This window comes from Benincasa hispida, chromosome 11, assembly GCF_009727055.1.
Source record: "Benincasa hispida cultivar B227 chromosome 11, ASM972705v1, whole genome shotgun sequence".
NCBI lineage: Eukaryota > Viridiplantae > Streptophyta > Magnoliopsida > Cucurbitales > Cucurbitaceae > Benincasa > Benincasa hispida.
The window spans coordinates 48,874,056-48,891,735 of NC_052359.1; the positions used below are offsets into that span (position 1 = coordinate 48,874,056).

At 35.5% G+C, this 17,680-nt stretch overlaps 1 protein-coding gene across 1 annotated transcript; it reads left to right on the forward strand.

Moving 5' to 3' along the window:
- Positions 1–15,325: 15,325 nt before the first annotated feature.
- LOC120091181 (calcium-binding protein CML42) lies at positions 15,326–16,483 on the forward strand. The gene has a single exon (XM_039049083.1). It carries the CDS (start codon positions 15,588–15,590, stop codon positions 16,191–16,193), a length of 606 nt encoding a protein of 201 aa, XP_038905011.1. The 5' UTR covers positions 15,326–15,587; the 3' UTR covers positions 16,194–16,483.
- The last annotated feature ends 1,197 nt before the right edge of the window (positions 16,484–17,680 follow it).

The following is a 17,680-nucleotide window of genomic DNA, read 5'->3' on the forward strand; positions in this document are numbered from 1 at the left end:
CTTATGTTAGTATCGAAACCATATTGGAATATCGTTCAAATAGCATGCCTATTTGTAGGCAATCCAAATGTATTATACTTTTCATGTAAAAGAAAATCAAGTGTTTGTGTTGACAAATGCTAAATTTTTCCTAGAAAAGTATACGAGATCACCATGTATTATTTAGTTTCCATAGAAAGTGTATATTAATAAGAGTTATTAATTAAAGTTGACACAGTAAACAAAAGTTGTTTGGACAGGTCAAATACATCTTACTCAAAGAATTGAGGGTACTTCGATGTAGTGGGAGGAGTGTATGACTTCCTACCCATTATTTGGGTTTAATGGAAACTCAAGCATCAAGTGTTGGTGACAGTATCGAGAAACAAGAGTTGTGAGAATAAGATGCATTCCCTTTATAGTTTAATAAAAAGTCCATTGTATACTAACATGTTTACAATGATTCTCTCGGCTAAAGTGTTCGAGAATCTCTTAGTAAGACTAGGACTACAAGGTATATAGCCTAGGGCAAGTGGGAGAAAAACCCATGGGGTATGTGATACATAAGAGCAAACCATGGGTATGTGATGCCCTATTATATTTATCCGTAAAACTAAAAAACTCAGTATTATATATTCATATATATGTTACCACTGGAGTTTTAGTCCAAGTGAGAGTTTGTTGGATTTTATGTCCTAAAACTCATGGTTTGTAAACAATAAACTTATTCTGAAAATTCAATAAGTTGTCATTGAATATATGAATTGCTTATTGCGTTTTAGAAATAAATCCTATAAACTAGAAAGATCCATGACTATTATATGAGTACGTGAACTTTGTGGAGACATAAAAGTGGATTAGATTCGAGTAAATAGTCAAAAGGATCTATAGTATACAAATAAGTATGGGTGCCTTATTTTGGTAACACTAGCAGATGCAGCCCACCCTATAGTTGTTACAAAGAGTTGTAAAGTGCTACAAACAAAGTGATCCTAATTCATACATGTGATGACATGAGGAGTGGGGGCGTCCTGTGCAATGAGTTTGCACAAGATCGAACCACGAAATAAGTCACTTTTACTTTATAAATGTTGTTTACTGTTTAAGCCTGACTATTTCAAAATGATGACCTAGGAAACTTGACCTTAATCCTGAGCTAACTATGAATTCCTGTTTATTCGGGATTATCCTTATATTTTCATAGGTGAGGGTTGGCTCCTGTCTCTTATACACATCTAGATGTGTATAAGAGACAGCCGAGTTAACTATGAACTCCTGTTTATTCGGGATTATCCTTATATTTTCATAGGTGAGGGTTGGCTCCACAGCGCTGGCTCAATAAGCCTCCCACTTCAGGGGTAAGACCGAGTAGATAACTGGGACATAGGGTACAAAATGAAATTCACTCCTACCCATATTCAGGGATAGTAGAGAGGTTGTTCCCTTAAGTGCTGACTCCAGGTCTTGAACAAGGGGTCCCACCCTCTCATTGGCCCGAGAGGGATTCAGTTTGATAATCAGATCATAAACCAATTGTTCATTAGAGGATTAGTGAGACTTAATGAACAAGAGGTAATTTCGGGGGTAAAACAACTTTTTGACCCAACGTTATTATGAACAACCTGTGAAGACTTAACTTACAAATCATAGTTATATCGAGTGGACACAATATATCTACAATAAGAGGAGTGAATCTACGGGCTTTAGTGGAGTGACACAATAGTTAATGAATGGAGGTTAATTCGGTGTAAAGAGTTTAGCCAATTAATCTCGGATTGTTGGAGCCCATGATCTATAGGTCCACCAGATCCCCCTACTAGCTCATAAACGGATTAGCCTTAGAGTAGCATGAAAAGTTTATTTGAATTGTTCAAATTAGAATTAAGGGAATTAGTAATTATATGTGATGTAATTACATGTTTAATTTTGGAATTAAACAAAACTAGAGAAACAATTAATATTTAAATATAATTTAAATATTAAATTCATAAATAAAGATTCATGGTAATGGAATTGGTGACAAATTAATTTAATATTTGGTATTAAATTAATTAAATTATTTAATTTATTTAGTAATTTTATTAGAAAATTAATTATTGAACTAATTTTGTAGAATTAATAAAATTTCATTTTTTTTAATTGAAATGGTTTTTTTGATTTTGGAAATCAAAATAAAAAAAGAAATTAGGAAAATTAGAAAAGCGAATTTTCCATTTTCTTCCTAGCAGCTCACACACAATCCATTCCTCTTTAGCTCAATAATTCAAGATGAGTTGTGATTCATGCAAGGCTGTTAGTTGTAGGAAAGTCATGCAATATAAGGCTGAAATTTTGAATGGAAAAAAGTGAGAGCACTCGTTGCTAAAGCTGAGAAATATTGCTGAAGAAATATTCTTCACATTGTGAAAAACCAGTAACCTCCTCTCTAGTTCCCCTTGATTCGAACTTATTTTGAGTCCCACAACTCAATCTAAGATACCAAGAGAATAGTAGGAAAGACCTTGTGGTGGTTCACACCCAAAGAAGAATGAGATTGCAGCTGAAGATCGTGAATCAAAGGTACTTCAAAGGTTAGTGTTGAAACTCTGCTTTTAATTTGTGGGCATGCTTAGTTTGAAGCCAAAATTAATGAATTAGAATGCTTAATGATCCTATTTTTCTTCCGCTGCTTGCTTCCTGAATCCAACAGAACAAATAGGTTCCACTCTCTCTATGATTGAGAGGGACTTGGTTTATTGGTAGGACCATAAACCAATTGTTCATTAGTGGATCGGTTGAGACTTAAAGAGCAAGATGTATTACAGGAGTAAAATGGTAATTTTGACCCAACTGATAATACAAACAACTTGTAAAGGATCGACTTACTGATTATGGTTAAATCAACTGGACTACAGTGAGGAAAGTATAGCTACTAGGCTTTAGTGGAGTGACCCAATAGTTAACAAATGTTGGTTAATTCGGTTAAAAGAGTTTAGCCAATTAATCTCAGATCGTTGGAGCTCATGATCTGTAGATCCATTAAGTCTCCTAACTAACTCATAAATGGACTAAACCTTAGAACAGTGTGATAAGAAAATTTGAAACATTCAAATTCAATTTAAGGGAATTATTAATTATATGTGATATAATTAAACATTTAATTATCGTATTAAATGAAATTAGAGTATTAGAAAATATTTAAATATGATTTAAATATTATACATGAATAGGGATTCATGTTTAGAATAGGTGTTTTACTAATTTGATATTTGATATTAAATTAATTAAATTGTTTAGTTAATTATAAGGAATTAATTTTAATTAAAATTAATTATATAAATTTAAATATTAATTATTGAATTAATATATTATTATTTTTCATTTTACATTTGCAATTAGATTTCAAATTAAATTGAATTAAAATGAAAATTGGAAGTGAGTGGAAAAATCCACTTCTTCCACTTATCCTTACATCCAAAATTCCAGTTCCAATTAAGGTTAAGTGGTGTCACCTTTTCATGTAATGTAATTGCCTGAAGTCTTTGAATAAAATGGAATTGAAATCAGCAAAGTTTCATGGGCATGCAAGTGGATTTTGGTAAAATATAAAGCATGCTCTTGCAGAAAAACGAGTTTCAATACATACCTCTTGTAAAACTTCTTCAAAGCTCTTTCTCCAGCTGCTTTTGTAAGCCCCGAATTCTAAATTTCTTAGACAAGTATGTTTAGCCAAATGAATGATATATTAAATATCTAATAAATGAAAATCCATGTTATTTATAGGAGTTGTGGAGAAAGGAAATGAAACACATATTAAATAGGGAAGCTCACTTATTAGTTTTGGCTGGAGGCACTAAATATGGAGTGACGTGGTGGTTAATCCTTGAACTCGGGAGGCAGCAAGAAGATTAAAAGGCATAAGAACTTCGAAAGCTTGGTTTCGGCAATCTACATGAGCAAATTTAGTGAAATCTGTGCCATTTGAAAGCTAGGAGAATTTAGTTTTCGAGTTTGTCTTTTCGAAAAAAGATTGTAGGAGAAGAAGAACAAAAAGTGAGGAATTCACAGAAGAGGCAGAATCTTAGATTAATCAGGGTCCAAAGTGAAGATTGGAAGCTCTAGGCCACACCATAAAGATTATTCGACTGAAATTTTGAGGTAGGAAAATTAACTTAATTCTAAACAAGTTTGTAGAAGAAAGTTTCTTGAAAAGAGTTATGAATTTTGAGTTATTAATTTTTTAATTTGAAATAGAGAATCTGTGCAGAAGTAGACAGCTGCTTGGGAAGAACAAGCAAGCAGCTCACCGTGAAGAGCGAGAGCGAGATAAAGGGCATGAGAATCTTGCTCAAGATGATAATCTCGCTAATTTTGTGATGAGGATCTTGGTCAAGAAGGAAATCTTGCAAGAAATTGAGCTGAATCTCGTTGGTATGGTGAGTATCGCTAGGTCGAAGTTTGTTAAAGAAATGCTTGATCTCGCTCATGAGGATGAATTCACTCATAATGGTTGTCTCACTAGCAATATGATTTTGTTGAGGAAAGTTCTATTAGTAAATGAACTATTTGAGGTATTCTGCCAAGAATTCTAAGGAATTTAACCATGAATTATATCCTTTCAGGCCAAGAAGAGCTAGAAGAGGCATATAACTCGTTAAGATCCCCGATGAGCTGTGAGTGACTATGTGATGATTAATGTTTTAATGATTTAGAAACTATGATTTCTTTGAAGTTATTTCTCATGCTAAGTGTTTAAATTTAGTGCCAAGCAACATATGTTTGAAGCTATTTCTCATGCTAAGTAAAGTCTGTTTTCCATGGAAATTGACATGATTTAAATATGTTATCTTGTCCAAATACTTTCAGCATGCTTTAGTAACTCCATTTTCATGATGAACTAGTATGATGATTTGAGCACTAAGCCTTAAGTGTAACAACTAATGTTTATGACTAGTTATATGACGGATACTGAAGGACAATGAGAAGGTATCCTAAGGATACTAAAGAACAATGAGAAAGTATCCTAGTTAAGTACCTAAGGATACTGAAGGAACAATGAGAAAATTATCCTAGTTATAAATACCTAAGGTACAACAATACTCAGTAATGAGCACGTGCATGTAAGTAATACGATGTCTGAGGGATTGGAAGCATGAATCAATGCATGATGTTAATAATGTATGAGTTTTCCAAGTATTTTTCCATATCTAACCGCATGCTAATAGTTTTTTACAAGCTAGTTCAACACGATTTAAGCCAACTTATTTTACAAAGTATGAAGCAATGTGTTAGGGTTAAAGCTAAAGGTTGAGTGAAGCTTGATATAACTATATTTAAATACTTAAGATTGGCCAAGTACATGCGTTAGTAATCCCTAAACACATGAAAAGGAATACTGAAGGTAAGAAAGGTATCTGAATAAATGTACCTAAGGTGTTGATGGTACATAGAAACCTCCACATGCACATAGGTAGTTCTGAAGGAGAGGCCCGATGTAATGGGTCTCTTAGCCATCAACACCAGCAAAGAGAGCCCGAAGCATAGGTCTCGTTGCTGATAATAGACGTTGGGAGCAAGAGCGATGTATGCTCATTCTCAACCAAGGAATAATGATGTTTAATGATGTTTAAGAGTAGTCCATCAATGTTAATGTGTAGAGAAAGTTTGCTTGAGATGCCCATCAGTATATTTAGAGAAATCGACGTAGGGATCTTTCCTAGCCATAGTTCAGTATGAAGAGATCGAAGTAAGAGTCTCAAATTTGGCCATGGCTTGGCACTGGGAATTAGAGCGATGAATGTTCATTTCTCAGCTAAGATTCAGGTTTCAGATACATGGTTTTAAAGGTTTTATGTACATGTTTTCTTGGTATAGTTTTAGTTCCAGTATTATGTTTTCAAGCTTTCAGTTTAAGCATGAGATTTATGTTTTATTAAGTCATTCACTGGGTTTCTAGCTCATGTTTTCAATTTTTCTTTTCAGGTAGCGGTCAATTCCCAAAAGACTTTTATGCTGCTGCTCTACCACTCAATGAATCAGGTTGAAGGAAGCGTAATTGAAGACCTATATTAGTTAGTACACATGTGTCTGTCTAAAGACTAGTATTCTTGATGGGGCTTACTAAGTTATAATATCCATGTATAAACAATGCTGCGAAACCCTGTAATATAAATATGTTAAATTCTAAGTTAATATGTATGTATTAAGGGTTTGAGCAAAATTTAACAGGTATTAATAGGTAAGATAGGCAGTAAGTGCTAGCAAAAGGGTTGGTAACTATTGCAGTCACCATTCCATCCAAGTTATGAGGGTAATCTGGTGCGGGGTGTGAAAGTTAGTATCAGAGCAAAAGATTTTGGGAAGAAAGGGGAAAAGTTTATATATATAAGTCCGAGTCCTATCCTTAGCATGTGTACTACCTAAGTAAAATGAAGGTGTCAAGTAAAAGTGGCAAGCAGAGCAGGCAGACAGACAACAGAAACCCTGACCCTACCTTTAGTAGTTCCAATACTCGAGGGAATCCAGATTTTAGTGTACGTAAAGGTAAAGACCTGGTAAATCAGGAAACGACTTCAGACAGGGAGTCGAGGATTCCGCAGATAGGAATAGATCCTCAGTCAGAGGACAGAATATTTAACAGGATTGCCAAGGGTTTGACAGAAAGTGTCAAATCAATTCTGGTGGATTCAGAAAGGAAGTACAATATTGAGAATGACCTAATAGGTATTGATAAAGGACAGAGAGCTACAAGTCAGCATAGTGTAGAAAGGAAGAAGCCAAGACTTGTGGTTAGTATGGGTGATAGATTAAGGTTTTAGCATCCTATTGAGTTGGTAGCTAGTACGGGTAAGAAACCCTTATGTACGAATTATGGTAAGCATCTTCGAGGGACATGTTACAGAAGGAAAAATCTATGTTTCCAGTGCGGACAGGCAGGACATTTCAAGAAAGAGTGCCCAACTAGGTCGAGGAGTTCAGCTAGAACATGGAATGATTTTATATACGGTAGATAAGCCTAGTGGCTTAGGAGCCGAGGAAGGGATTCAAGAGAAGAAAAATGAGAAAGGAAGCAGAACTATCTCAGCGTCAGGGCAAGTTTTACGAAGTGTTCTACCAGGAGGCAGAGGAGTCACCTAATTTTATGAATGGTAAAGTAACTTTATGTACCAATATATTTATGAAATAGTTGCTTATGATGCTATACCTTTATTGTTATCTAGCATGTTACACTACTTGTAAGGAAGATTGTAGAGAGCATGTACCTAAGTAGTTATTATTATGCTGTAGAGAGGTTGTAATAGTATAAGAGTTTTACAGGCTCTGGGGTAGTTGTTGATAATTATAGTTATGAAGTGATTCCGTTGGGTTTCCTAGAATTGATGTCACTTTGGAGCATGGATTTCCTGAATAAATATTACAACTGTATGAATTGTTTTAAGAATAGATAGTGTTCAAGAGATTTGTTAGGCAAGAGACAATATTTGTAGGAAGCAAAGGAATATTTTAGAAAGTTTAATAACAGCAGTGAAGGCTAGGAAGCTACTAAGTAAAATATGTGAAGCCTATTTAGGCCATGTGACGGTTTCGTAGGATGAGAAACTGAAACCTGAGGGTGTACCGATTGTACAAGAGTTCCTAGATGTTTTCCCTGAAAAGTTATCATATTTACAACTTGATAGGGAAGTTGAGTTTACTATCGATTTAATTCCAAGTACAACATCTATTTTTCAGGTATCATTAAGGATGGTGCCAGAAGAACTTAAGAAGTTGAAAATTCAGTTACGGGAATTAATAAATAAGGGTTACATAAGATCCAGTGTGTCACCTTGGGAAGCACCAGTCTTCTATCAAGAAGAAAGACGATACTCTCAGTTATGTATAGATTATAGGCAGTTGGACAAGGTGACAGTCAGGAACAAATACCCAATGCCTAGTATAGGTGATCTCTTTGATCAATTAAAGGGAGCTACAATTTTCTCTAAAATAGATTTGAGATCAGGTTACCACTAGTTGAAGGTAGAGGCGGATGTTCCAAAAACTGCATTCAGGATGAGGTATGGACATTACGAGTTCCTAGTAATACCATTTGGACTAAGAAATGTCTTGCAGTATTTATGGACTTGATGAATAGGATATTTCATCCCTACTCGGATCAGTTCATGATAGTCTTCATTGATGGCATATTGGTGTATTCAAGCAGTAGAGAAGATCACGGGAACCATTTGAGGATAGTTTTGTAGACGTTGTGAGAGAAGCAGTTGTATGCCACGTTCAACAAATGTGATTTCTGGATAGACAGGTTGTATTTCTTGGTCATATGGTTCCAGCAGCAGGAGTGAGTGACTTTAGATGCTTTAAATGTTTTAAGTAAATTGCTAAAGCTTATGAATGTTTAGTAATGCATGTTTATTGAAAGCTATTTATGATAATTATTCTCAAATAGTTACCAAGCAACGGATCTCACATTAATGATATATTTATGCTATGCTTTTCAATGACCATAAGGATGCATTAGTTAGAATGCTTTTGGGCAACTAAGTCGTTGAAAGATAAGAATATGCAAGTTGAGTATGAGTGGCTCAATACTGAAGTACACAGAGAAGGTACTGAAGCTTAGTCTTAGAAATTGAATAGCTTGATACTAAAGGACATGGAGAAGGTATCTAAGCAATAGTACCTAAGGTATGACGGTAATTAAACTAGAATCACATATGAAAGAAAAGTTGTCATTGGTAGTGTCGAGATCACTCCACACTAACTATGGAGTGACGTTGAGGAATTGAGTAAAGGTACCTCAACTAAGGATGCAAATTATGTTTTAGGAAGTGAACAAAAGGGGTTCCTTCTCGGTTAAGTAGTAACGCAGTAAAGAATGATTAGGAGTGAGCAGAACGACTACTCTAAACTAATAGACTAAGGCATAGTCTAGCAAGATAAGAAAAGTACTATGTGATGTTCGATTTGTCAACAAATGAAACCTGAAGGGCAGAGGCCGACAGGATTACTCAATCCACTACTAGTACTTGAGTGGAAGTCGGGAGCCATGCAGGTAAACATAGACTTTTCACTAGAAATAAAATGTATAGAAAGTTTGCTTAGAGGTTAATGGCACACGTGAAGTCTATTCTAGTGAGTTTCAAGGAAAGGGTGTAATCTACAGGAAGTCCTAGTCAGATTAATCCTAAGAGGAGGGAAAAGATGAGCAACAATGAGCTCGAAATGTACCAAGGGTACGTTGAGTACAAAAATAAGGAACAAAATGGTCAGCAGAAGACAAAAGGGAAAAGGTTCAGATCTGCTGATGTTCCAAGTAATAGCTCGAAGTTTGAATTATGACTGAGCTAGGGACTAATATAGTTAAGAAAACCTTATGTATACAGTACGGTAAGCCATAGTTGGGGAACGTTATGTTAGAAAGAGTGTTTTCTCTCAAGTAGAAAGGACATTCTAAGAGGAGTTCCCTCGGTTAGGTCAAGAAGTCTAGTTGACATAAATATTGATTTCACAGCTAGCAATTAATTCAAAGGTGTGACAACTGGAAAAGAATGTTCCAATGGTATTGCTGGAAAATGGAAAAGAACCACCCTAGTAATAAATGAGTACTATGACTCAGTGAGAATGGAAGAATCACCAGAGGATGTGACAAATACAATGAATTATGATGACCAAGTTATTCATACGTACTAGTATTATTTACATGAACAAAGTTAATATCAGAGTAGCGCAGCGAAAGTATAGTGAAAAAAAAAAAAGAGAAAAGAAGAAAGAAAAGAAGAACGTTGTAAAATTTATGACCAAAGGATGTTATGAAACTCTAGTTATAAATAAGTTCGAGCAAATTTCAAGGATGAAATTTCTTTTAAGGGGGAGGTGAATGTAAGCCCCAAATTCTAAAGTTCCTAGACAAGTATGTTTAGCCAAAGGAATGATATATTAAATATCTAATAAATGAAAATCCATGTTATTTATAGGAGTTGTGAAGAAAGGAAAAGAAAAACATACTAAATAGGGAAGCTCACTTATTGGTTTTGGCTGGAGGCACTAAATATACGGTGACGTGACGATTAATCCTTGAACTTGGGAGGCGGTAGGAAGATTAAAAGGCAGAGGAACTTCGAAAGCTTGGTTTCGACAATCTACATGAGCAAATTTAGTGAAATCAGTGCCATTTGAAAGATGGGAGAATCTTGTTTTTGAGGTTGTCTTGTCGGAAAAATATTGTAGGAGAAGAAGAACAAAAAGTGATGAATTTGCAAAAGAGGCAGAATCTCGAATTAATTAGGGCTCGAAGTGAAGATTGGAAGCTCTAGGCCAAACCATAAGAATTTTTTGGCTGACATTTTGAGGTAAGAAAGTTAATTAATTCTAAAAAAGTTTGTAGAAGAAAGTTTCTTGAAAAGAGTTATGGATTTTGAGTTATGAATTTTTGAAATTGAAACAGAGAATCTGCGCAGAAGTAGACAGCTACTTGGGAAGAACAAGAAAACAACTCACCGTGAAGAGTGAGAACGAGATAAAGAGCATGAAGATCTCGCTCAGGATGATAATCTCGCTAATTTTGTAATGAGGATCTCGACAAGAAGGAAATCTCGCTAGAAATTGAGCTGAATCTCGTTGGTATGGTGAGTATCGCTAGGTTGAAGTTTGTTAAAGAAATGATTGATCTCGCTCATGAGGACGAATTCACTCATAATGGTTGTCTCGCTAGCAATGTGATTTTGAGGAAAGTTCTATTATTAAATGAACTATTTGAGGTATTTTACCAAGAATTCTAAGGAATTTAATCGAGAATTATGTCCTTTCAAGCCAAGAAGAGCTAGGAGAGGCGTATAACCCGTTAAGAGCCTCGATGAGCTGTGAGTGACTATGTGATGATTTAGAAACTATGATTTCTTTGAAGTTGTTTCTCATGCTAAGTGTTTAAATGAAGTGCCAAGCAACATATGTTTGAAGCTATTTCTCATGCTAAGTATGTTTTCCATGGAAATTGACATGATTTAAATATGTTATCTTGTCCAAATACTTTCAGCATGCTTTAGTAACTCCATTTTCATGATGAACTAGTATGATGATTTGAGCACTAAGCCTTAGTGTTCAACTAAATGTTTATGACTAGTTATATGACGGATACTGAAGGACAATGAGAAGGTATCCTTTCAACTAAATGTTTATGACTAGTTATAAGACGGATACTGAAGGACAATGAGAAGGTATCCTAAGGATACTGAAGAACAATGAGAAAGTATCCTAGTTAAGTACCTAAGGATACTGAAGGACAATGAGAAAGTATCCTAGTTAAGTACCTAAGGTATGACGGTACTCAGTTATGAGCACGTGCACGTAATTAATACGATGTCGAGGGAATGGAAGCATGATCAACGCATGATGTTACTAATGTATAAGTTTTCCATATCTAACGCATGCTAATAGTTTTTACAAGCTAGCTCAACACGATTTAATCCAACTTATTTTACAAAGTATGAAGCATGCGTTAGGATTAAAGCTAAGGTTAAGTGATGCTTGATATACTATATTTAAATACCTAAGATTGCCAAAGTACATGCGTTAGTATCCCTAAACACAATGAAAAGGAATACTGAAGGTAAGAAAGGTATTTGAATAAATGTACCTAAGGTGTTGATGATAATAGAAACCTCCACATGCACGTAGGTAGTTCTGAAAGAGAGGCCGAAGTATGGGTCTTCTAGTCCATAAACTAGTAAAGAGAGCTCGAAGCATAGGTCTCGTGGCCGATAACAGATGTTGGGAGCTAGAACGATTTATGCTCATTCTCAACCAAGGAATAATGATGTTTAATGATGTTTAAGAGTAGTCGTCAATGTTAATGTGTAGAGGAAGTTGCTTGAGATGCCCATCAGTATATTTAAAGAAATCGACATAGGGATCTCTCCTAGCCATAGTTCAGTATGAAGAGATCGAAGTAGAGGTCTCATTTGGTCATGGCTTGGCACTGGGGATTAAAGCGATGAATATTCATTCTCAGCTAAGATTCAGGTTTCAGATACAATGGTTTTAAAGGTTTTATGTACATGTTTTCTTGGTATATTTTAGTTCCAGTATTATGTTTTCAAGCTTTCAGTTTAAGCATGAGATTTATGTTTTATTAAGTCATTCACTGGGTTTCTAGCTCATGTTTTCAATTTTTTTCCTTTCAGGTAGTGGTTAGTTCCCAAAAGACTTTTCTGCTGCTGCTCTACCACTCAAAGAATCAGGTTGAAGGAAGCGTAATTGAAGACCTATATTAGTTAGTACACATGTGTCTGTCTAGATACTAGTATTCTTGATGGGACTCAGTAAGTTGTAATATCCATGTATAAATAATGCTGCCAAACCTTGTAATGTAAATGTGTTAAATTCTGAGTTAATATGTATGTATTCAGGGTTTGAGCAAAATTTAATAGGTGAGATAGGCAGTAAGTGCCAGCAAAAGGGTTGGTAACTGCTGCAATCACCATTCCATCCAGGTTAGGAGGGTAATCTGGTGCAGGGTGTGACAGCTTTCTTCTCCATATCTTGTTGCAGACCACCTCAAGATCTTTCCCACTATTCTCTTAGTGCTCTAGATTGGGTTGTGGGACCCAAAAAAAGTTTGAATCAAGGGATGAATGAGAAAAACTCACTGCAGCAACCTTGTTGAAGAACCCTTTCTTCAACCTGAATTTTCTCTAAAATTCTCTATAGATTGCATGTCTGATTTTCACTCCAATCTCTTCATTATATTGTAGATCAACATGCAAAGAAAAGAGTTGCATGAGTTGCAGTTCATGCTTGGAGAAGACAAGGTCAAGATAATGCCATTTTGAGTGAGCTACTTAGGTGATGGATAATGGAAAAACTTCTTTTCAATTTTGTGTGTTTTGTTTTCTAATTTTCTAATTTTATCTACAAATCAAAATTTGATTTTATAAAATCTATTTTGATTTTAAAAATGAAAATTTACTTAATTTAATAAATTAATTATTAAATAAAACTTAATTAATTTATTATCAAATATTAAATTAATTTTAACACATATCCATCTTTATATATTTAAATCATATTTAAATATATATAAATTCTCCTATTCCATTTAATTCTTAAATTAAATACGTAATTATATCTCATGTAAAATTCCCTTAATTCTAATTTGAACGTTTCGAATTAATTTATCACATTATTCTAGAGTTAGTTTGTTATGAGCTAGTAGGAGACCTCGCGGACCTATAGATCATGGGCTCCAACGATTCGAGATTAATTGGCTAAACTCATTAGACCAAATTAATCCCCATTCGTTAACTAATGGGTTATTCCACTAAAGCTCATAGTTGCACTCCCCTCACTGTAGATATATTATGTTCACATGAACCCTAATCAGCAAGTCGACCCTTCACAGGTTGTTCGTAATAATGTCTGGGTCAAATATTTATTTTACCCCCGAGATTACGTCTCTCAAGTCCCTACTGATTCTCTAATGAACAATTGGTTTGTGATCCAATCACCAAACCAAATTCTCTCAGCCAGTGAGAGGGTGGGGCCCGGTGGGGCCCCTTGTTCAAGACTTGGATTCAGTACTTGAGAGAACAACCTTTCTCCTATCCCTAAATCAGGTAGGCATGAACTCTGTCTTGCACCCTAGGTCCCCAACTATCTATCCGATCTTACCCCTAAAATGGGAGTCTCATTCAGCCGACTTGTTGAGCCAACCCTCAACTATGCAAATCTAAGAGCAATCCCGAATAAACAGAGTTCATAGTTAGCTCAAGATTAAGATTGAGTTACCTAGGTCATCTAGGTGAAATAGTCAATCTTAAATAGTAAACAACGTTATAAAATAAGAGCGACTTATTTCTTGGTCTGATCTTATGCAAACTCATTGCATAGGACGCCCCCACTCCTCATGTCATAACATGTATGAATTAGGATCACATCATATGTAGCACTTTACAACTTTTTATATGTAGCACTTTACAACTTTTTGTAACAATTACAGAGTAGGGCGCATCCAATGGTGTTACCAGAATAAGGTACCCAACCTCATTCATGTACCATAGATCATTTTGACTATTTACTCGAACCTTATCCACTCTTATGTCTCCACATAAAGTTCAAGTACTCATACAATAGTCATGAGTCTTAGTTTATTGGATTTAGATTTTCATACAATTTATGAGATCAATAACAAGGATATTGATAATAGAAAATGTTTATTATTTTACAAACTGCGAGATTTTAGGACATAAAACCTAACATATATGAGGTAAATTAAAACTTCCAACTTATCTATTATTTAGTTCTCTTACTGAATTATGCATCGGAGCAATTCTTTGTTGTTTTACATATCCTTTCTTTCTCAAATTACAAATTTATTGTTGTTGTCATGTGAAGGCCAGGTGCATTTTCCATTTTTCTTGGCCAAAATTTGGCATCAACAAGAAAGATAAGTGCTAACAAAGAATGATGAATTTTATGACATCTTGGTTTAAATTAATTGTTTTGTGGTGTGACTACGAAGTAGTCATAGACTAGGATGCTCTTGCTACTTAGTCTTCTGTTTGAATAACATTGAAAATTCTTGCTACACTATTACTAGTTGATAAAAAAAACGAATATTATACACCACAAGCCTCAAATATCTTAGATAGTGAGATGCACTTATTTTTAAGCTCTCGTTGATAACCATTTGAATTTCAGTTTTATTTATTTTTAAAAATTATTATAAAGATATGGTGATAAGATAACCATAAAGTTTAAAAAATAAGAAACAATGTTATCCAATGAACTTAAATAATTACTCAAAATTTCTGATTACCCAACATACTATTGTTTTTAAGCTCTAGTTCAGTTTTCTCCTCTTCTTTGTGTTTCACGGGTGCCATAGAAAGTCTTGACAATGCAGGACGAAATTGTGATGAGAAAAGAGGCAGAAGTAACGTATTTCAAAGCAATTTGGGGGAATATGCTCATATCTAGTGGGTAGTGGTGGGAGTCAAGTATGGAGGGTGATTGACTGGGTTGGCCAAAGCTTGATCCATTCATCGTGAACGCGATTTCTTCATCTTCTCCCCCATAAAGTAAAAGAATAAATAGATATTAACATTGACCAAAGATATGGAGTTTAGCAAGTAGTTAAATTATTATATATTAAAAAGAAAGAGGTGTGGTCTTGATTGATTAAACAAAAAGTGGTTGCGCGGAGGTGCATGTGCAGTCGGTGTTGATGTTTCAACGCCCGCCAAATAAGCACACACCATGTTCCAAACGTTTAGCCGAGGGGAAGGACAAGGTCCAAATGTCCCCATTGTATTTTAATTATTAATTTGAATTTACTAAAACAAAAATCCCCAATTTTGCTTCAAAGAAAGATTGAAATGGAAGACATTGACCACAAGCTTGAGGCGTCAAGATTTATTATATTGATGGAATCGGAAGGGGTGATGAGATTGTGAAGACGCCTCCCTCTCTCCTTAAAAGTCTCCTTGTGTATCCTATTTGTCTAAAGAAAAAAGATCGCGTCCCCTCTCTCTCCTTAAAAGTCTCCTGTATAGCCTATTTGTCTAAAGAAAAAGGGTCGCGTCCCTCCTTCCTTAAAACTCTCCTCTCCCTGTTGTGTTTGATTCGAAATCTTGGAAATGGAAGCGGTGCCCTCAGATGTTCCCCGACCCCGCCTGACGAAGAAACCCTCGTCTTCCTCTTCGTCGTTCCGGCTTCGGTGTCCGAGCCTGAACTCCCTTCGGCTGCGTCGCATATTTGACATGTTCGACAAGAACGGGGACGGCATGATCACCACGAAGGAGCTGGAACAAGCTCTGGGGCTTCTTGGGTTGGATGTTGATGAATCAGACCTGGATTTGACGGTCAAGTCCTTCGTCCAACCGGGAAATGCGGGTCTTCGGTTCGAAGACTTCGCAGCCCTGCACCAGTTCTTAAATGACACCTATTTAGAGGGGATGGTGGAGGATGAGGATGAGGAGGAGAAGAGGGAAACAAGCATGTCGTCGATGTCGCAGGAAGAGTCGGATCTAACGGAGGCATTCAGGGTATTCGATGAGGATGGAGATGGCTACATATCCGCCACCGAACTCCAAGTGGTTCTAAGAAAGCTGAGATTGGCGGAGGGGAATGAGATCGACAGGGTTCAGAAGATGATTCTGTCGGTTGACCGCAATCAGGATGGCCTGGTTGATTTCTTCGAATTCAAGGACATGATGCGCAGTGTTATCGTCAGGAGTTGTTGATTCCCCCTCCATCCTCCCACACCTCATCATCATCATCATCATCATCATCATCTCATCGGATCCCCTTGTCTTTCTATATTTCTATTTTCTTCTCTTCTCCTTTGCTTTGGGGTTTTCTATACAAATTAAATTATCCACCACCCAATATTATAATTCTTCCTTCAACCATGTATTGTATTAATAATTATTTAGTTCATACTTTCATAATTAATTCATGTTCACCCTCCACCCTCCTCCCTCCTCCCTTCCCCATGGGTTCTATATATAAAATACCCTCTCTTTCAAACCAACCAATGCCTATGCTTCTCTGTTATCTCAAATATTGCGGACTCTACTTTATTTCCGCTTCAATCAATAAATACTTAAAACTTTTATTATTGTTCTCCGCTTCAATCATATATATAATCTTCTTCTCCTCTTAAAAATGATCGAATTTAGAATGAATATTGAGAACGAACAGTGATAGTAATAGCAATATGTACTATCTGTTGTTGAAAATCCATATGAAAAACGACCGTCGTTTGTAGAACAAAAATATGTGATGAAGATGACAATACCATAACCTGCAAACGAAAAAACTAGGATCCTGAAGATGATAACCTGCTCTAAGGATACGACAATGGAGGATTTTTGCTGCTCTTGAATGATGGAATTGGATGGGGTAAATAAGAAGTGTTTATAGAGACGATACTAAAGGAAAATTGGGCATAAATAATATTTTTACAGTTTAATCAATGAGAGAAATTTATTACCAAAATCTATCTAAAATATAATCATGAGAGCTAAATGAGGGCTTCTATTGAAAATTAAAAAGAAAAAAAATGGGAATATTATGATACATAATTAGCCAACCGATAATAATATGTATGATTTATGAAATATTCAATATATATTAATTAAAGGAAAGAGACCGCAAAATAGAGGTAAAATTGAGTGAATATTGACGAAAAAAGGTACTCACCCATTTATGTGATATTAATTAACAACATACACAATATAAGCATGTATATGTTTGGATGGTCGTTTGCCAGAAAAAAGAATTTGCTAGCTAGAGACAAGACTTCAAGTAAATATATAGTTAATTGAAGGGATGTTGAATCCACCTTCGTAATTCGTATTCACTAGTATCGTATTGGGCCAACAGCCCAACACAATGCAGGCCCACCATTTCACCATTAAAATTTCAATGTTTGCATGCCTAACGCGTGTCTTCAATTCAAGGAAACCTTGAGATATTTATCAAAGGAAAACTATCCACAGAGACAGAGACAGAGAGTAAAAAGTGGTCAGTCTATCAGTAAAAGTGGTTATTCTAGTTCTCAGCATTCCATAAATTATAGTAAAAACTAAAATCCACTGGACTGAGTGACATTAGTTGCCAAAAAATTGGGAAATCTTTTACCACCATAAAATTAGCTTCCTTGGAAAGATGCGCCTGTTTGTCCGACACCCTCCATTCCACCTCTTCCCGGTTGTTCCTCTGGTTT